Source organism: Calliphora vicina, chromosome 2, assembly GCF_958450345.1.
Source record: "Calliphora vicina chromosome 2, idCalVici1.1, whole genome shotgun sequence".
NCBI classification, from domain to species: Eukaryota; Metazoa; Arthropoda; class Insecta; order Diptera; family Calliphoridae; genus Calliphora; species Calliphora vicina.
Genome location: NC_088781.1, coordinates 141834956 through 141857042, shown reverse-complemented (window position 1 = coordinate 141857042; position 22087 = coordinate 141834956). Strand labels below are relative to the sequence as shown.

General features: G+C 30.0%; 4 protein-coding genes across 4 annotated transcripts in view; 2 read left to right on the top strand and 2 right to left on the bottom strand.

The window, feature by feature from the left end:
* The window catches only part of Sec61alpha (SEC61 translocon subunit alpha), a 64820-nt gene that overhangs the window by 20523 nt on the left and 22210 nt on the right, over nt 1-22087 (top strand). The window lies entirely within an intron of this gene.
* Nucleotides 2503-4782, bottom strand: Tim23 (translocase of inner mitochondrial membrane 23). Its single transcript, XM_065502330.1, has 4 exons — nt 4573-4782; nt 4132-4420; nt 3145-3314; nt 2503-3076 (listed from the first exon to the last, which is right to left on the bottom strand). Exons 1-4 carry the CDS (start codon nt 4622-4624, stop codon nt 2952-2954), a joined length of 636 nt encoding a protein of 211 aa, XP_065358402.1. The 5' UTR covers nt 4625-4782; the 3' UTR covers nt 2503-2951.
* On the top strand, nt 4965-13764 carry LOC135952408 (uncharacterized). The gene is made up of 5 exons (XM_065502329.1): nt 4965-5321; nt 11400-11533; nt 11598-11720; nt 11813-12350; nt 12413-13764. Exons 1-5 carry the CDS (start codon nt 5243-5245, stop codon nt 12604-12606), a joined length of 1068 nt encoding a protein of 355 aa, XP_065358401.1. The 5' UTR covers nt 4965-5242; the 3' UTR covers nt 12607-13764.
* On the bottom strand, nt 17816-21003 carry mira (miranda). The gene is made up of 2 exons (XM_065502327.1): nt 18830-21003; nt 17816-18739 (listed from the first exon to the last, which is right to left on the bottom strand). Exons 1-2 carry the CDS (start codon nt 20681-20683, stop codon nt 18104-18106), a joined length of 2490 nt encoding a protein of 829 aa, XP_065358399.1. The 5' UTR covers nt 20684-21003; the 3' UTR covers nt 17816-18103.

The window sequence follows — 22087 nt, the reverse complement described above, 5'->3', positions numbered from 1 at the left end:
TGATCCTTGTAAACCGAGCAGGTATTCTGTAAAACCTGTAGACTATTACAAAAATGATCTTCTACCGGAGACATATGAATCTGTAAAGAAAAGGGTGTCGCAAGCATTAGAACAAGCTGAGTGGATATCGTTGACAACAACGCAATGGTGGCACCATATGAAATCCTGTTGCATACAAGTCATTAGTGGCCACTTTTTGCAAGAAAATCAAAAGCACATGGTTGTATTGGAGGTACTGCCTCTAGAATCATCCCAAATGATATCGCCAAACCTCTTAGATTTAAGCAGAAAGTTTAACATAGTCGACAAAATACATTTGAACATAGTGAAAAAAAACGATGATGCTTCCTCGGAATGGTTTACTACACTGGAATGCTCAGACTATTTACTGCAAAAAGTCATAAGGGAAGCTTTGTTCTCTGCTGATATAATTGAAATTGTGAAGCAGAAATGTAACAGCATTATTGATCATTTTGTGAGTAATCAACAGGCCAAACAAAATTTAAACGAATGCCAAGAACTGTGTGGACTAAATCAACATAATTTATTTACTGATCCACAAAACACCTGGACCACAACTTATTTGACGTGGGAAAGACTACTGGAACAAAAGCCTGCCTTGGAAATGTACATTCAACAGTATGGCGATATCCAAGTGCCCTCGGAATATGAATGGCAACAAATAGAGTATTTAGTACAATTGCTGAAAATATTCTACCAAGCTTGGTTAGATCTGAACTCCGAAGCTGCCTGCGTCTCTCTCATCATACCTTTACTGACTATGTTAAATTCAAAACTAGAGTTAAAATCAACAGATCCTCAAGATCTACAATACTATAAAAAGTCCTTGAAGTCTCAATTAAATCAATATTTTTCGTTTGCCCATCAGTCTTCATCACTTATCATAGCTACTTTACTGGATCCTCGTTTTAAAATGCGCTACTTAAACGAGCAGCAGTTGTCATCTTGTCATGCAGAAATGACGCACAATTTAAGACTTTCTTTGAACTTAGATGAAGATTCTCCTAATCCCACATATAACACTTTGCCAACGAACAATTACAACTATCACAATACCTCCGATCTTTGGGAGTCCCACGATTCAACCACCATAACCGAAAACAATACAAATGAAAGTGTTTTCCTAGCATTCGAACAACAGTTGAGTTTTTACCTCAAAGAGCCACTAATTGCTAGGAATGGTAATATCTATCAATACTGGAACGTAACACCCTATGAATATCTGCGTAAATTGGCATACAAATATTTGACGGCTCCTCCCACTCGTTTAGCTTCTAATGATACTATTTGCCGAGTGGGATCACTATATGCCGAAAGAAGATTGGCTTTAAAAGATGAAGACGATGAAAAGCTTTTATTTATGTCGTGTAATATAAAATTGTTTAATTTTGAATATTAGAGTAGTTAGTTTAAATATGATTTTAATACGAAAAATACCACCATTATCACGATGTCTGGTTAGATGTTAACTTATAGTTATGCTGTCGGTTAAAATATTTTAAAACATAACTATACATTGTGATAATGAGGGTAACTAAGATAAAAATAACTAATAAATGTTAAATTTTCAGTTTTTTTTTTTGTTGTACTAAAACAACACAAATTTTTTAATAGATAAATATAATTGGGGTATTCACACGGTCTACTATTTGGCCATATTGTCATAATGTCCCAATATATTATGATAGTTCAATCGAATTTTTGTTGTGTTTCAAACAAACTATTTGAACTATGTTTATTGTTTTGTCATAAAATAAAACTTTTTATTGTTTAAAATACAACAACAACTATTATAATATATTAGGACATTATGACAATATGACTAATAGCAGACCGTGTATGCAGCATTTCTTAATATGTATCTGAAGAATATTATTTCTTTACTACAAGCAATGTATTGTAATTGATTTAGTTCTTAATAATAAAAAAATTACTATGACATAATCTGTTTTATTTGATTGGTCCATTGTACTTAAGCAATCACAGCCAGTACATTAATTAGGGGAAACCGTAATTTTAATATATTTTTATTTTGTATTGATAAATAAATAAAAATACAAAAAACCTTAAAAAAGTATTTTTATTTTTTTTATTTTTCGGAAAAAAATTACTTGATTCAAAATTTTCGCTGTAATCTTAAAACGAGAAGAGACAAATTAATAAATTAAATTTATTAATAATTTCTACACCAACAATTTTATATATTTTTAGCAAATAACATTAATTATGAAAAAAAAACTTAATTCTTAAATTTCAATTAAACGCCATTTTAGACACATTTTATTGAACCCAATGTGCTATGTTATAATATCAAATAACTATGTATATATCTCACTTAATGCAAACTTTGAACTAACTCAATTAATAAGAAATGAAACGATATTGAAAATATGTTTTCTCTATAATCTATTTGAGTTGTATCGGTTCGGCATTAAGTGATTTTGAGTGGACTTTTTGTTTAAAAAATTAAAACTATTCGAATTTTGTTTTCTTTTTTTTTTATTTAAATGTATATTTTGTAGAGCTAACTTATATAAAATAATCAATCGCAACATAAAATATACAGAAAATTGACATGGATATTTCGTTAACAGTATCAAAATCCCATTGAAAATTTCACGTGTGTTTTACTATTGCATGTCTTAACATGTTTGTGTATTTTGTGGTGTTTTTTGTTTTCAAGCTAACAAAAAATGAATTAAAAAACAAGATCACAATCTAAAAACTATAATGAAAATATAAATGATATTATTACATGGTAGTTTTACAATATAGAATAGCATTTTTTAAGAATAAAGGAAATAAATGACAAATTCCTTAAGATTTGCTAAATAAAAAAACCGTTTAATGTCCTGTAAGCATGGACCAAAATTATATTTATAATATTAGAAAAACAGGGGGAAGGAAAGTGGCAAGAAAAATATCCTTTTTTAAAGGAATTTCATGCCGGAATTACCATTTGAGGCAGCATTCGCCCGCGCCAATTGAAATAGGCAATAAAGACCGGTAACACCTAAACCAACAGCACCGCCAAGGGCACATTTCCTTAAACCAGCTAAAATGAATTTTGAATTGTTATTGAAAAACATATTTTATAGTGTATTGCATTTTTCTTTTGCATACCAGTTGATTTGTATAGAAAACCAGTAGCTGTTCCAGCTAAAACAGTATTTAAATCATCATCTTCGCCACGGGCAAACTGTAACATGACACCAAAAGATGAATACATCACTGCTAAAACACCCAATGTATTGGCTGTGCCGGAACCTTGTTTCATGACATGATTGAGCATTCTAAATTAATGATAAATAAATTATTAGTTAATCATTATTTACTACAACATAAGCAAACAACTTAGTTTTGATGACTTTTTTTTTAAATCTGCCTTAAATTAGGCCTAATAATATGTATGTATTTTAAAACTAAAATAAAAGCAATTTGCACTCAATTGATAGCATTAGTAATCAAATGGACCTCAATTTGTCGGGTTTTTATTTACAGACGATGTACATACATATATAGGAACATATTTCTCTCGAATTTTTGCAAAATTGGTTAGGGACGCAATGAGACTTAAGGTCATTGTTTATGTTCTCATTCTTTGTGCCAAAGTGCATCCGTCTACACCAAATTATACTAAGGATACAGATTGAAAACAGAATTTGCTTTTGAAAACAATATTATGAGGACAAATTTGTTGACGTTATATGGAGTTTGAATGATCTTTGAAATATCTATCACAAGATATCGATATTGTTTATTTGTTTGCCAATTTTTCCTAAGCGGGACTTTAGCGGATATATTGATGTAACAATCATGTATGTTACTTGAAGCGTTCGGAACATACAGAAGGACATGGCTATATCTATAACGATCCAGAATATATATCCTTTATGGGGTCGCAAATTAAAAAAATTCGCTCATGGTGAAGGGTATAAAAATTGCCTAAAATATAATGCAACGATAACGGCGAATTGCCAGTCGTGGATATTGAGTAACATTTTCCAACAAAAGTTGTTCATTACAATTTCTCGAGTAGGCGTTGATTTTAATGTTGCATGTATTATTCTATGAATAACATTATAAATTCTAATATAACTAAACACTTACTGTGTTCGCCATAATTTGCCGGTTTGTTGTAATGCTTTTGTTGTTCTCATACCATTGTAGAAACCAGCTACGCCACCAATACCGGCTCCTATCATCACTGAGGTACCAATCTGTGAAAATGACAACTCAAAGCGTCCTCTTTGTTTTGTAGCACCCTCGGGGAATATAAATTCTGGTTGAGCTTGTTGCAAGAATCGCGGGTCATAGTTCAAATAAGGTGATATTGGAGCACCAAATGTACTGGAAGCTGCTGTGCTATTTGAAGATCTAGAAGGTTTGGCATCCTCATCTAAAATCCAAACATATTTTAATTATAAATTTCCCATGGATTTCTAATAGAAGCATGATGTAACACAACACATAAGGGAGAAATGTATAGTTTGATCAAATACTACCCCTGATACCCGTATGCGTATGTCAAGAAACATCACGTATACTTACATCCAGTGGAGCCTGATAGAGATATGGGTTTACTCAAATAGTCATCACTCATGGTAGAGGGCAGGAAGTGTAGATCTTTTTACGAAATTTCGAATTTTTATTTAATAATTCTTTAATACGGAATTTGTTAGGGGAAAATCGAACAAACACACACGTGAGATTTCTTACACTTTTCACACACAACTTCACTCATGAAAGAAAAATGTCAAAAAGTCTATCAATAAACGTCGTTCGGCACAGAGTTGTCTTTTTAGCATTCCACTGTTAAATCGTAACAGTACAATTTCACATTCTGGTGGCATCATCACCAGTCAATAATTTTATTTATTTTTATCAATTCTAAATTTGACATTTGTTTTTTTTTTCGTTTTCTTTATTATTCTCAGTTTTCTTATTTTGTTCGTTTAGTGTGGTGTTGTTAGGCACAGAGAGTGTATTTTTCTAATTGAAATATTAAAAAAGTACATATATATATATATAAGCAAATATTAGTGACAAAATTCTTTCAGAACGGCTAAACAATATTTATTTGGTAAACTCTTAACAAATTAAACAACAAATAGAAAACTAGAACAGACTTAGTACATAGGAGAAACAAAAACGCACAAAGTTAAACGTTTTTAGCATTTCTTAATAAATTTCCTTACAAGAAAAAATCAAAACGTTACCAATGTCGGGAGGCGATGTAAATATAAAATTATCACGTCTACTACTAATGGCACACAAATTTAATAATTTCTATCTAAATGGTAAGTTTTTGTAGTTTAATGCTACTCAAATCTGTTAGCATTTGTTGGTTTATTACAAAAATTTTAGTATTTTTTCTTCCATTACTGCATTTTATTGATTTTCAGTTGAATTCTTATAAATGGGTGTGTGCAGCAAATATCAAAATGTTTGTATTGTGTGTGCAAGGTCCTGTTAAAGGAAAAAAACGTAATTGAAAAGAATACGAGAAAAAATACTAGTTTGTCAAAGGTCGCACAGCGTTATAGGAATTTTAAATAATTCAACGATATCGCCAATAAACTGCTAATTATGTACTTTATTTTAGTGTCCTATCCTAGCACACAGCCGGCTTATACAAATGAGAAAATGATATTACACCTCCCTCCCTCCATGATTTCTTTGTGATTTATACTTATGCCATTGTGAATATACAGAACTGTTCACTTACAGTGACTGTTAATGATATACGAGATATTTAAAAGGAACATTATTATTGCCTTATTGGAATTATTGTAAATAATGTCCCAATTGGAATTATTGTAAATAAAAACTGTTATATTCGATTCTGTTGTTATCTTTTACATATTTACTCAGCCATGAAATGCGACTTTCAAGTTTTTTGCTTCAGACGTCTTTTAGACTTTTTAATTTTTTATTTTTAAACTTTGATCAATGTCCAATATAAAGTTAATTATTGCACACTAGTTACTTTTCTTATCTCGTAAAAGTTATGTTCATAATTTTATCAGTTATATTTTTCCTAATAAGATTTATTTACTTAAGTAAAACACTTTGAACTAGTTATAATACAATTACAATGCAACAATGGAATAATATTTAAAATTTCATTATTTGTTGTAAAAAGGACTTTTGAAACTTTTCATTAGTTTATTTCATAAGCCAGGCGAATTGAAGTAATAATTTAACCCTTTCGGGAAGGAATTTTATTTTGGGAACCACCATATGTATATATGGCAGAAATTTTTTGCATATTCTAAAAGATGAGAAAAAATATTATGTTCTGCATACTCAGAAACCATGAAATCGTCCTTTTATCCTGGGACATATAATTCCAACAAGCATTTTTCGTGGGACATATAATCCCAATCAGTATTCTTGATGGGTGATTCGAAATAAAAAAAATGAACAAAACATCAGTATATTATTAAGTTTAGACGAAAGGACACATTTATTTGCTTATTTATAGCATTTTATAAATATAATTAGGGATTTAATTTGTAGAATGGTACAAAACACTTGTAACACAAATCGTTGTTGCAGCCTGATCATATTATCTTTGTACACTATTCGATACCAAGTGAAGACCAGTATGTTCTACTGGTAAAAATTTTGAAAATTTAATTTTCAAATACGCATATCTTTTAAGCTATAAGAGATAATTGATAGATACGAGGGGAATCACAAAGTGACCTACTTTGGGATCCCCTGGTCGCGACCCTGGTTGGTCCATGAGGTCCAAACTCAAAACTCGACAAGACTTCCTCTTTGCGCATGTCAAATTTAACTCAAATTGGATTTAGCGTTTAGAAGTTAGAGATTTATTTGCCTTTATATTTTTTCTATACTACTGTTCGGCCGACTTCCAAACTGCTCAAATTTCAACAATGTTGTGAAATTCACACTCCTTTAGGTGTTATTTAGATAAGAAATTGCAATTGAGAATTGTTGTGTGTATTAGCCCAGTAGTCCTGAAACTGTTAAAGGACTACTGTACACGTAAACAACAAAAATGCTATTTGTTCGTGTGAATAAATAACACATCCATATATAGAGTAAGGTACCGATGTATGTTCAAAAAAAGACAAGTACATAAATAATAATATATCATGGCGAATTCATTACTAGGTGACTATTTTTTGCTTTTTTGTTTGTTTACATTTGTTTGTTAACTTCACATCTTTATTTCATAAAAAAATTATTTGAATCTAAATTTTGCTGATTACCTTAAATTCCATTGTTAGTTTATTTTTTTATATTTTATTGTACAACAATTATCATTTACTAGATCTCTTATATCTTGTATACAACTTTTAAGCGTAAACATCTTAATTTTTTTAATATTATTTTATTATATATACCTATTTTATTATATTATTTCATTAATTGAACATACATATCTTGTAGGAGTTCAGGATGTATAGATAGATGTTCTCATAGATAATAAGAATACTAGTAATATTTGTTATTGGTCTAATGGCTACATATATTACAAATGAATAAATAAATATAAACCAGTTAGAACCAGTAAATTAAAAATTACAGAGAAACAATGCCAAAAATTGGTAAACAAGTTCATTCGTTTGCCATTTTGATAATCAAACGCTAATGTCATTTATATACATATACAGTATGTATATTGTATATATATGAATGTAGATAACATTACTTCAATTAGTTTGAAATATATTAAAGTGCAAATTTTAAATCCCCTTTAAAATAAATATCAATTGATTAGCAAAAACAAAAGCAGTACTAGCAATCGGACAAACTTACCTGAAACGAAAGAACAAATTAAAAATGAATTTCGTAGTAAACAAATGTTTATTTTTATAATCCCTGTTTCATCATTATATTTTATATTCACATTATCAATAAGAAAATTTCCAATTATTTATTCACTTTCACAACTATAACGACATCGCATGGTCAAGAAAATAGTTGTAGCAACAGAATTTAAAATTTAAAAATTTTTCAACAAAATTATATGAATGAGTGTATATTTTAATATCATTTATAGTAGTGTAATTTTTACTTCATGATTTATTACAACAACAAGTCAAAATGAATCAGCAAATTACATGTTTGTTGCGATCTTTACCTATATAAACCAAAAAAAAAATACGGAAAATGTAATTGTAAAGACAAAATGAATTTATGTAAAACATATCTAAGCGCCAAGGTTATACTACGTCTACAAAAATAAATGAATACATTTTAATCAAGAACCAAAACAAAAAGTGCAAAAAGACATCAATTAAAAATATATGTATATCGTATATGTATGTGGATACATACATATGTATTTGAAATTGGATAAAAAAGAATTGAATACATAGTCTATTTGTACACCTGTACGAAAACAAAATAAATAAGTTGTACCTACCAACCATCTTTAACTTTATTAATAATTGCAGAAATATTATTGTCAAAAACCAGATAAGTATGTATTCATATGTGTTGGTATGAATATTCCTCAATGACCTTGAGATTATGATGGTATGAGTATATTATGTACAGTGGAACATAGAATCGGAAAACAAAAACAAACCTGCCGAAGAAAATCTTTTCTATATAGATCGACCGCTTAATTAATACACACGGAATCGTTGTCAAACAACATTCCTCATCAGATTGTAGATGTTGTTGTTAGTTTTGTTTTTTTTTTATCTTAATTCTTCATTTCGTTTTTGTTGATATTTTAATAAAAATAAAAACTTATACACAAGATACATTGATCTTTAGTAAGAGGGTGTGTATATGTTAAGAGCGCTACATGCGGCAAAAATAATTATTTACAGTGAAATCTCGTCGTATTCTCATGTTGATAGTTTTATGTGGTTGTTTCAATCCGTGATTTATTGTATTGCCTTTTATTCAAATACAAGAAGGTCAGAATTAAAATTTGTTTCTTTGTTTTTAGGTCAAAATCTGTAACTGAATTTTGATCCAATTCATGGCATTCATGCCTGATGATAATGCCATATTATGTTCGAAAATTCAAAGTTATGTTTAACATTTTTACAGATGTTAAAATAATCTCAACCTGATGACAATGTAATTCGAACTTATGTCCGAAAATTTTTGAAAGCTGTTAAAATTGTCACTAAATTATAAGGGTTCTTGAAATCATTTTAGTTTTATTCGTGTCCAATTTCTAACATTTCCCAACTTCGAACTTAAAAATATTAAAAAAAAAAATTAAAAATTTTCATGAATTTTATTAAAGTATTTTCATTGTAATTTCATAATATAAGCTTTTTAAGATATGTTCGAAAATTCGATTTTTATAAATTAATAATAAAAAACATTTTTAAAAAACAGGTTTTTATTTAAATGCTCTAAAAAGAAAATGAACTTTAAATTAAATCATACTATTTATTATATTGTACAAATTATATGATATAAAAGCGAAAAACCCAGCATGAGGAAAATAATACGATAAGCTATTATATCTTATAAATTGTATAATGTATGATTTAATTTAAAGTTCATTTTCTTTGTTTTTTGCTATATATTTCAACAATTTGTGGGCCGATTTTCCGATTTTAAATTGCAACCGAACCAGGACTACTATACTGCTGGTTGGGAGGGTTTTGGAAAGTTCATTTCAACAGACAGACATACATACATTGCTATATCGACTACACTATAACGATCCAGAATAAGAAATCTGGAAATTACAAAAGGATTGACAAACTTTATATACCCTTACCATTGATGGTGAAGGCTATGATAATAAAATTTGTATGGCTAATTCATAAGAGTAAATTACTTAGTTTTACAAACGAACGTTTTAATTAGCTTCACTCTACTGAACATATAAAATTCGGTTCGACTAAATAAATTATGTTAGTCATAACTGATCGAATCTAAATTGAATAGATAAAATTTAATCAATCACAATTTCAATATCAATGCATGAAAAACTGAAAAATTACCCATTCTAGTGAAAAGCTTACAGAAAAATAAGCTTTCTTTTTTTAAAATTTTTTTAATTGAATGGTTTTAGTTAAATTTCAGCTACAAAAATTAACTCTCATTTTTAATATTGCTTGACTTTTACTTGAAGTTTTATTGAAAATTATTCGCATACTTCCCCTAAAAGTTTAAACTATTTTATGTAAGTTGAATGTACAATATACTAGCTATTTTTGTTAGTATTCTCTTAAAATAATTTTCACTGGTTTTATTTTTTTTTATTTTTAAGTCTGGTGTATACATACATAGTATCCGTTTTTACGTAGTCATTTTGATAACAGTGATGCAATATAAAACGTAAAATTTATAATACATATTGCCGAACGTCAAACAGCTACATATTTTATTCATATATACATATGTATGTATTTATATACATACATAGATACGTACACTAAAAAATAAATAAAAACAAAGTTTGATATTTGAAAACACAAAATCGTAAATATTTAATGTTATCAAAACATTTTTTTTTATTTATTTAATGACTATATGTATACAGTATGCAAAGTTCGTATTCGTACACTGCATTATTGATGTAAAAAAATTGGAAATTTATAATTGAAAGAAATTTCACATTATTACCATGAAATGTTGCATTGAGATGTAAATAAAATTCACATTCTTAAAGAAGCAACAATTATATTAATAGTTTATGTTTATGGAACATTTCATTCAATTTTTTATTAAATTGAGAAAATCCGTTAATTTAAATGTAAATTACCAAAGTTAATAAAGACTGAAAACAATTTTTGGTGAAAACAATTTTAAATTAAAAAGATTCGTGTTAAATATATTTTTCCCGATTGGCTGTCCGTATTACTATGGCGTTATACAGGCACTTGAAAATGACTTAGTAATTTCAATTCAGTGCATTAAAAAGTTTGATTTAATTTAAAAACGGATAATGTATGTTTGTAAACTTTGCATACTACATATATCCAAATGTTACATATGTATGTACATTTACACAAATCACACATTGAATGCAAGGTCGTCTCAACTCAAAATTGTAATAATTTGAAGTAAAACCACAAAGATTTTGTTTTAATCTGTATTAAACGAAATTGTATCTTTTGAGTTGTAACGTTTTTGCTCTCATATGTAAATATGAGATCTAGTTTATGATCGTACAAAAATTTGTAGAAATCTTTTTCTTCTTGATTATGATTAATTTTAATAGTTATGTTTATTAAGCAAAAAAATACGTACACACTTTTCAATAAACATCATTTAATAATATAAGTGATTTAAAAATAAATTATATATTAGACTATTTGCGTATTTTGTTTTTTTTTTTTGAAACATCTGCTAAAAATTATCTATACAATGAGTGGACACTTTGTTTATAATTTTTGTTTATGTTTGTTTATTTTTAGGATTTCAAAAGGGAGATATACGTCCTTTTCTAGTCGAAGGTCAACAGGTAGGCCTGATTAAATCTGATGTGATTAAACAGCTTAATAGATACCCTGAAGTATTTTGTATACGCGATTGCGAATTTACCAAACAGGTACGTAAACATTTATTTATTGTTCTTAAGAAGAAATTAAAAATATTATTTTCACATTTCATAGGGTATAGTTGAGCTAAATCCAGCATTTCGTGATTATTCAGAACGTACCGAAAAACTTGATAAGGTATTAAGAGAATTAAGATCGAAAGGGTTATTTTCCGCCCTGCAAGGATGGAGAGAAGAGGTTGGTGAATTATTAAAGTACTAATTTTAAAAGCATTTGAACCCGTCATCAATTACTATAATGTTTATTTTATATGTTCTTGCTTTTCACAGTATTATGAAGTGAAAGCTGAGCACAACAGTTTATTAAAAATGGATCGCTCTGCTACGCCCTTGTTTGGCGTACGAAAATATGGCGTCGATATTAATGGTTATGTTAGACATCCAACACGAGGTCTATGTATTTGGTTGCAACAACGTTCAAATACCAAAGAGACTTGGCCTGGTAAATGGGATAATATGGTCGGTGGCGGCTTATCGGTGGGCTATGGCATTAAGGAGACGGCCGTAAAGGAGGCTGCCGAAGAAGCATCCATACCAAGTGATCTTGTTAAAAATCTCATTTCAGCTGGCTGTGTTTCATTCTTTTTCGAGAGCGAACAAGGCCTATTCCCAAACACCGAATATGTGTTTGATTTAGAACTTCCTTTAGATTTTGTGCCCCACAATGCTGATGGCGAAGTTCAAGCATTTGAATTGTTACCAGCTAAGGAGTGTATCGAACGTATATTTACGCCCGATTTTAAGACAACCAGTTGTCCAGTAGTTATAGATTTTCTCATTAGACATGGTTTTATAACGGCAGAAAATGGTATGTTATAAATTAATGCAATTTAGAATAACTATTAATAATTTAATTTGTTCCTTTTTCAGAATTTTGGTTCACCCAAATTATTGAATTGTTACATGTGCCTCTGCAATCATTATATACGTACAAACAACGTTTGGAAGAATCTAAAAAGCAACTGCAACAAAATTCAGAACAGCAACAACAAACAGAAAAAATTATTAATAATAAAATTATAGAAAATGGCCACACCAAACCACCACTAACAGAGGCCAATTAATTAATTAAATTATTAATAAAAAAATTAATACATATTTTGTTTGACTTAAGAAATTAACAACGATTAGCATAATGCAGATTTTTCTTAATATATACAAGACTGCATAAGAAATTTTAATTTAAATTTTTTTAAAACATAAAACCAATATTAATTATTAAATGAAAAAAAATATATACATAAAAGAAAACAAAATAACAATGACATAGAAAAACAGCAGCCTCTATTTAACAAAAGCTAATAGAATCTATTTTACACTCCAGTTCTTAACAACACAAATTAAATATTACGTATATCAGTTGCTGTGTATAGTTTTATATAATATATTACATACATACATATATAACTACCATGCATCATTAAACAAAAAACAAAAACTTACATTATTATTTAGAGGAAAAATACATAATTTATCTATCTCTAACTCTATAAAAACTTATACAACTTCATAAATACTTAATGAAATATTTACATGAAATAAAATTATCTTTGTAGTGCCTGTTTCCAATTCATTTAAATATCAATTAATTTGTATAACCACTTTGAAATACTTTTCACCATTCTAATTAATTGTATATAATTTTATGTTTTTATTTTATTTTTTTAGAATTTCGGTTATATAATTAACTATTATATATAAATGTAGATATACTATGTTATTATTTTATAAAATTTATATCAAATACAAATATGACAAACAATTGTGTATGTAATATCAAAACTATTTGAGTTCTTTTTCTTTTCTAAGTTAATTTATTTAACTCTAAAATAATGTTTAAAGTTTTGCAACGTTTAACATATACATACATATACTTCTTGATATGTTCTAAGACGACACATTCAAAATAAAAATAAAATAAACATAGTTTTAACAAATTACTTATTTAATTGATATTTTTGTCTAATATTACTGACTAACTTTGTATCTTACTTATATATGTGTACTACTCAATATTTATAAATAATTATGTGTGTTGTATGTTTTATGTATTATAAAACCAAAGTGCTCAAATTATGTTCAGCTAATATTTGTATTTTTGTTGTTTTTTTTATTAAAAATATTTTAAAACTGATAAGAAAAAAATTATGTTTTGCTAATGCATCACAAATACAATATCAATTAAAATTAGTCAATATATACTCGTAAAAACTATTTAAAAATGTCTTTGAATTTGGGATGGGACGGAAATAGTTAAAAATACAAAAATATTTTCTAACTAATATTCACACAAACTCTTTAAAGAGTCCTACCTAACCCTTATAACTTAACTACACTCTTTGCACCATATATTGTAAATGTGTATGTATATACCTAATATGTAATGTATTAGCGATGACCATAAAATCTTTCTCACAATTTGCTAATTACATACTTTGAGGAACGAAACATCTGTTGCATTTGCTTTTATTATGTCAGTCATTGTACGATTGTTTTTCTACTAATTTTACCTGTACAAGATACATTGTTGCTCATCATTCACATGCTTACAACAAATGTTGTTTTAAATGTACATTATTCACATTGATTTAGCGAAATTATATTTTCTAATTAAAACTCTACTTGGTATAAACTGCGAACAAAAGTGTCTAGAAACAAATTAAAAATCTTATTTCAAGGTGGTTGGTTATTAATTAATTCGAAAATTACGCTGTAATTCGATTTGAAAATTATAATATTTAAATTTGTATGTCTAGCACCAGGGCACACCAGAAAGGTGACTGCATCACTACAACAATACAAAAACAACAGGTACTTTGTTTTTGTTAAAAAGTAGGTGAACTGTCAAAGTTGCCTGTTGTTGTTTTTGCTTTTGGGTTTGTTGTATTTTTCGCCACAACAACCACAAGTAAATTGACAATTCAAATGAATAAAAAAAAAAATAATCAGCTGTTTCATCGCAGTCACCTTTCTAAGTGTGCCCTGGTCTAGCACATTGTAATTTGAAAACGCCAATTTAAAAATCAATTTCAATTAAAATGAAAACTTAAAAAAAATATTGTTGGGGTTTGATAAACAAGTTCCTATGTTCATTTCACTTTTTGTTTAGGAAACCTAGGTAATCTAAATATATTATACAAATATAACTATGGAGCTAATGAGAATTGCATAAACTCATGTCATATACATATATAGCATAGACTGCCATCCCCTCAGTAACTGTTCAGCCGACTCTACTTCCCTACGTAGATTTATGGACGGACTCATCATGTTAAAGTAGCATATCTTCTTGGATTTGCCTCCATGCATAGCCCCCAGATTAAATATTGGAAATTGTTTATGTTGCTTCAACAACAACAACCAATGCTAATGAAAGAAACATACATATGTCCATTATTCGTAAACCGTTAAAATTTTATGAATTTTTATTTATTTACTAGCTGACTCGACAGACGTTGTCCTGTCCAAATCGAATTTTGGTCAGAAAAATTTGTGATCACAGATCGAGCTATTTTTCTTGATTAAACGCTTATTGGCCAAGTTATTACCGAATTAAGATATTTTGAGTTTTTATATAAAAAATCGATTTTTGGTCAGAAATATAAGTGATCACAGATCGTGCTCCTTTTCTTGATTAAACGCTTATTGGCCAAGTTATTAGCGAATTTAGATATATTGAGTTTTTATATAAAAAAATCGTTTTTTGGTCAGAAATATGAGTGATCACAGATCGAGTTCCTTTTCTTGATTAAACACTTATTGGCCATGTTATTAGCGATTTTAGATATTGTGAGTTTTTATATAAAAATAAATTTTTGGTCAGAAATATGAGTGATAACAGATCGAGCTCCTTTTCTTGATTAAACGCTTATTGGCCATGTTATTAGCGAATTTAGAGTTTTGAGTTTTTATATAAAAAATCGATTTTTTGTCAGAAATATAAGTGATCACAGATCGTGCTCTTTTTCTTGATTAAACGCTTATTGTCCAAGTTATTAGCGAATTTAGATTTTTTGAGTTTTTATATAAAAAATCGTTTTTTTGTCAGAAATATGAATTATCACAGATCGAGCACCTTTTCTTGATTAAACGCTTATTGGCCGAGTTATTAGCGAATTTAGATATTTTGAGTTTTTATATAAAAAATCGATGTTTTGTCAGAAGTTTGGCCAAGTTATTAGCGAATTTAGATATATTAAATTTTTATATTAAAAATCGATTTTTGGAGTTTTTCATGATTATTTTGAGTTTTTATATAAAAAATCGTTTTTTTGTCAGAAATATGAGTGATCACAGATCGAGCTCCTTTTCTTGATTAAACGCTTATTGGCCGAGTTATTAGCGAATTTAGATATTTTAAATTTTTATATAAAAAATCGATTTTTTGTCAGAAATATAAGTGATCACAGATCGTGCTCTTTTTCGTGATTAAACGCTTATTGGCCAAGTTATTAGCGAATTTAGATATTTTAAGTTTTTATATAAAAAAATCGAATTTTGGTCAGAAATATGAGTGATCACAGATCGAGCTCTTTTTCTCGATTAATTGGCCAAGTTATTAGCGAATTTAGATATTTTGAGTTTTTATATAAAAAATCGATTTTTGGTCAGAAATTGATTGATCACAGATCCAGCTCATTTTCTTTATTAAACGCTTATTGGCGAATTTAGATATTTTGAGTTTTTATATAAAAATCGATTTCTTGTCCGAACGATTAAACGCTTATTGGCCAAGTTATTAGCGAATTTAGATATTTTGAGTTTTTATATAAAAAATCGATTTTTGGTCAGAAATATGAGTGATCACAGATCGAGCTCCTTTTCTTGATTAAACGCTTATTGGCCATGTTGGCAAAATTTATTTAAATTACTTTCAAAAAGCTCAACTCCTTCTTTTATTTGCGTTCGAAACCTGGAAATAAGTAAAAATATACTGTTTACTTCGTTTACAATTATTTCCCTGTTCTAATTTTATTATGGACCACTTTCTATAGCATATCAAAATAGGTTTATTTCCAAAAAAAATCCAATTCTCTGCCTTTCATCTTGAAAAAATACTTATATTTTTGTTATAGTTTATAACAAAAATATAAGTATTTTTGCAAGATAGTTCTTCTTTTACTATGAAAAAAACATAACGTAATTCAAAATGAGTCCTGAAAAGCCTATGTCTCAAGTATTTTTTAATTGGCCAGCGTCAAAATGTTTGTTGCAATATTTCCTTATCTTGCCTATAAAACCGATACTATTAGAATGGAAGACAATTGTAAATAAAATTCAATTTAACACTCTTCCGATTTTTAACTTACATGATTATTGGGTTGTCGAACTTTTTGACTATTTAAGATTAAGATTTAAGAGAATATCTTTGTCCAGACAGTCTGTATACAATGCAAGTTCAATACTACCAGAATCGAATACACTCATTCCATATCATACAATGTATGTGGTTGTTTATATCAATTTTCAAAGCGCTTTTTAAAAACATGTTGATCATGTTCAAAGATGTAATGCAATGTTTTTAAATAAAATAGAGTATATTCAAGAATTCCAAAAACACGGAAATTGATTATTAGAAGAACTTGAAATCGTCGTCCCAACCCCCAAAAACAACCAAACAAACTATGTGCAATACATCTTAACAATTGTTGAACATCTGCAAGAAATACATAAATTTAAAATTAAGTTCTCACGGTCTACTGCTTACACAATCGAAATGAAAAGGAATAAGTGAGTTTAACTCTGCTACCCTTAAATAATTGAAGTAGTTTTTCTCTACATAACTTTACATGGAATAAAATTTCGTCACCTTAAGTAAAACGAGAAAAGAACCCTAATCCTCGTCAACTAGTTAGAATCTCAAGAATGAAAACAATGAATGAAGTAGTGAATGATGATGGTTGGCAAAATATGTACATTTCTGAGCCTGTATTCCAAATAATAATGATTTGTTTTATTATAAACCGGAAATATAGTGTTGTTACATGTTTTTGTTGCTTCCGACAAAACTCCAACTTCAATAATCAAAACATGTTTAAGGAATTTTCCTATATTTATGACGCTGTAACAATTACATAGCGATTATATTTACTTTGAAGCTTCCCCTGATGTATTAATCTAACACAATAAAGAGAAATCCTTTTAGGTAATTATTTCAAACGTTACTGTGGGAATATCCTTGATTATGAATTTTCTTCTTTATAAATAAAAGAAAAAGAATATTTAAATGCATTTGCTTTTCACAACACAACAGAAATAAGAAGACAGATTGAATTTAGATTTGTTTGTTTGCTTGTTTTATTTTGATACCAAAATTATTAAAATAAAATTATAAATAAGCACAATTTGAATACACAAAGTTAGTTAGGAATGCTTAGGTAGGGTATATCATATATATTTTTTATTTTAAATATTATATTATCTAAACGAATTTTTGTATAAGTATAAGTTTAGCTTATTAAGGAATTATGCCTACGTTTAAATTCTAAATATTCTAAAAATGTATAGTTAGTATAAATAAACATAGTTGTCGTCTATCGTTCTCTCTCGATTTGCTACATTCTAAACATTTCTCGCTTTTAGCACCTGTTTCTGTGGACTTGGTATATTCTCCTTGCCTGGGAACAGAACGGTTTTCTTGGGTGTGGTGCGCGGTGTATGTGTTGAGTTCTTGGGAGTGCGAGGGGTACGTGGCGTATTCACGCTGGTTACCACTGCTTTGCCACCCGAAGAACGTACAGGTGTGGTGCACGTGCGAACTGCTTTACTCGGTGTAGTGGGTTTCAACAATTCACTGATTTCGTTAGAGCTTTCGGTGCGTACACTCTTTTCGGTGGAGTTCAAGAACCAGGTGGCAATTTTATCGCATTCTGATCTCAAATCGGAATCGATTAACAAACCTTCAATTTTCTCCATATCGGTACTGTTCTTTTTGGCGGGTGTGGCTACTTTAACTGAGCTTTCATCGACCTTTGACTTGAGGGTAATGTTTTCAAGCTTGAGCTGTTCGCATTCTTCACGTACCTTGATCAAAGTGGTGTCCTTGTTGTCCAGCTCCAGCTGAGCGAATTGCAAAACGGTGGCAAATTCGTCGAGAGCCTTCTTCATGTCTTGCATGTACACTTCACGTGATTCGTCCTTGTTCTTCAGCTCATTGTACATATCCAGGTATTTGGCAGCATCGCCATCGATGCGCTCCTGGAATGAAGAAGCAATCTTAGTGAATTTAGCCAAAGTTTCTTCCTCGGAAGTTAGTATATCATTGAACATGCTTTCTTTAAGAAATACCTCTTTTTGTAGTGTTTCCGATGAAGCTCGGACAGCCTGGAGAGTGGACTCCGATTCTGATAGCTGCATCCTGACAGACTCCAAATCGGCTTGCAAATTGAGATAACTCTGTTCCAATGCACCTTTAGCCAACTGTAATGACTCCAATTCAGCCTTCAGTTGTTCTACATCAGCGTCAGACTTCTTCAAACGTTCCATGAGAATATTTACGGTCGAACGTGTGTTGTTCAACGTCAATTGGTAGTTGTATTTTTCAGTAATTGTTTTGGCCATTTCTTGTTTCAGATCCACTACTTGCTTTTGGAGATTATCGGTAAGTTGAATGTAGTAGTCGATACCGTTACGCAATTGATCTTCGTACTTTTGGATCTTTTCATCACGTTCACGTAACATGTCATTGGTGCTTTCAAGCAATATCATAACATCTTGTTTCTCCAACTCTATCTTGATGATCTCGTTTTCAGCCATTTGTTGACGTTTATCCAATTCGCTGCGCCAATAGGCTTTCTCACGCTCTACAGCATTTTCAAGATCGGACTCAAGTTTTTGCACCTTCTGTTCGGCTTGAACTTCGGCAAAGCGAACCTTCTCCTCGGCTGTGTTCATCAGACGTTCCTTTTCTACATACTGAGCTTTATCGCGACACAGCTGACGTATCGTATCGCAGTGGGCATCAATCTCGCAATTCTTGTCTAAAAGTTCATCTTGCAATGCCTTAATGAAGTCGCACTTACTAGCCAAATCGTTCTTCAATGTGTTGCGCTCGTTCTTCAGACACTCCATTTCATTTTGGGTGGTTTTTGTTTCTTGAGCGTATGACAAAGCATCCTGCTCGATTTGCTTTTTGAGTTTATCAACATCACCAATCAAAGACTCATTCATATTCTTTAAGTTTTCAATGAGCTCGAAGTTTTGTTGGGCTTTTTCGTCATCTGAAGCTAAACGTTCGCGAGCCTCTTTAATCTCCTGATCAAGTTTGGAAATTTGAGATTGCATTAAGTCGTGCTTTTCCAATTGCTTCTTGTTGGTAGCTTCCAACTCCTCATTGTTGGCTCTAAGCTGTTCACTAATATCAGACAATTTACCAACCTCCGCAGAGTGCTTTTCATTGATAGTACGCATTTCTGACTCTAGTTGAGCAATACATTCGATAAGTCTTGCATTATCGACCATTAACTGATCATTCATGTCCTTTACGGCCTTGTTCTCAGTGGTCAGCTCTTGAATCACACCTTCAGTTTTGAGTTGCATACATGAGTGTTCCTCGCGCAATTTACTCTCTGTTTCCTTAAGTTGATCAACATGACGCTTCAGTACATCAATCTGACTGATGTAGTTGTCCATCAACTCGTTTTTGTGACGAATTTCTTGATGCAATGCTTCTTTGCCTTTCAAACGGCTGGCAGACTTGGGTAATTCTTTAACGGGGGTGGTTGTTGTCGAAGGCAATGGAGTAGAACTGGCCGTTGAGGAGCCCGCATTGTTGTTGTTACTAACAGCAGCTGCTGTTACATCTGAATTCTGACGAAAACGCAAACGATGTGGCAATGAGGGTGTACGGAAAAGTCTCAAGCCTTTTGGCTTTTTATCCTTGTCCTCTTTTATTCCACCCTCTTTGGGAATGGCGAACTCTTTGGCGTCCTTCGAACTAGTGGCGAAACGAACGGCATCTTTAAAGAATTTTTCAATTTGTTCTTTGCGCTCCGGGTGGGCAGAAGATGATGACGAAGTGGCAGCAGCAGCAGCAATTGGTGTACCAGTATTATCGATACTGACCGCATGACGGGCAGGTGAACCACATGTAGCTACATCAACATCATTAAAACGCTTTAGTTTAGCTTTGGAGAACGACATATTTGAAATTTTGATTTCTTTTTTTACTGATTTAACAAGTTTATTTGTTGTTCGCTAAAAACTTTTCTATTTTTTGGTCGTTTAATTATTTGGTTTAGTTTTGTGTAATTTCAATAAATTTTCCTTTTGACGTTTATAACACTTTTCGGGATAACAAACAGAGGATAAATTAACAAAGTCCTTTTAAAAGTTAATAACAATTTTATAAACAAAAACAAAACATTTTTTTTTTTCAAATTTAACAATTTTTCACAACTAACTACTTAATATCGAAAGGATACTTTCTTCTTTTAACGGAACAGTTCCTACACGTTTCACTGTCAAAACCTAACTGATCAATTGAGTATTTTCGTTAAAGGTAACTCGCATATTTGCTACGCCACACTATACATGAGCAAATCACCCTTAATTTTAGGAAATACCAGTGCTACTACGCCACACTACCAATAACTTATACCTACTTCTGATACTAATACTCATATATGTACATATGTACGAGGGATCAAATACGAACGTAGCAAAGTAGAGCTGTAGTGTGTGCAGCTGTAGTGGTGGATTTGTCACAGTGGGAATTACGTCGAGAAAAACAAGTCCTGTCTTAGTGTAAGTAGAAAAAAAAAACAAAAGAAAGAAATAACGAAGTATTTGTTGTTTATGTCTTAAGGTATGTACTCGTATATAATTGTATGTACAGACGTTTATTATTTAGAGAAGTCTTCGTAGATTTGAAATAATTGCGCTTAAAATTTTACATTCAATGGAACGTGCTTGTTTGTGTTCGTCGTAAGGAACGCGTATATGAACCGTAAATCCTATGCACACCTGGTGCATTTACACAAAAGACAACTTATTTTTTTATTTTGAAAAATATCTTTTAAAGAGTACAAAAAAAAAGACAAACAAATATGAGAGAAAAGTATGAGAAGACCTTTAAAGAAAATGATTTTTGTATTTAAAAGATACGAATAGTATGGGAAATAATTAAAAAATTTTGGGAAATACATACGTAATAATTCTAATACATAGGTTAATTGCGCGATGCGTTTAAACTTTAATATTAACATATCTATTGAACCGAATTCCAACAGTTTTGTGGATTTGTTTCTAATGATAATATGTAAGGTTTAAATTATATGTAACGGTAACTTAAAATTTTCATTCAAGTTTGGATGTCATATTAACTTTTTTTAATATATATTTAATATATAATATAATTAGTACCGATCTCCCCACGCTTTTTTGCATAAAAGTTATTTTTTTTGTAATTAATTTACAAATTTTTAAACTTAAACAATGGAAACTTTTTTAGAAAACTATATTCCGTAATTTAAATTTTCAAAAACATGAAATTACATGACCTGAAAGACAATGACCCAAAACACACCGCAATAATTGTTAAGGAGT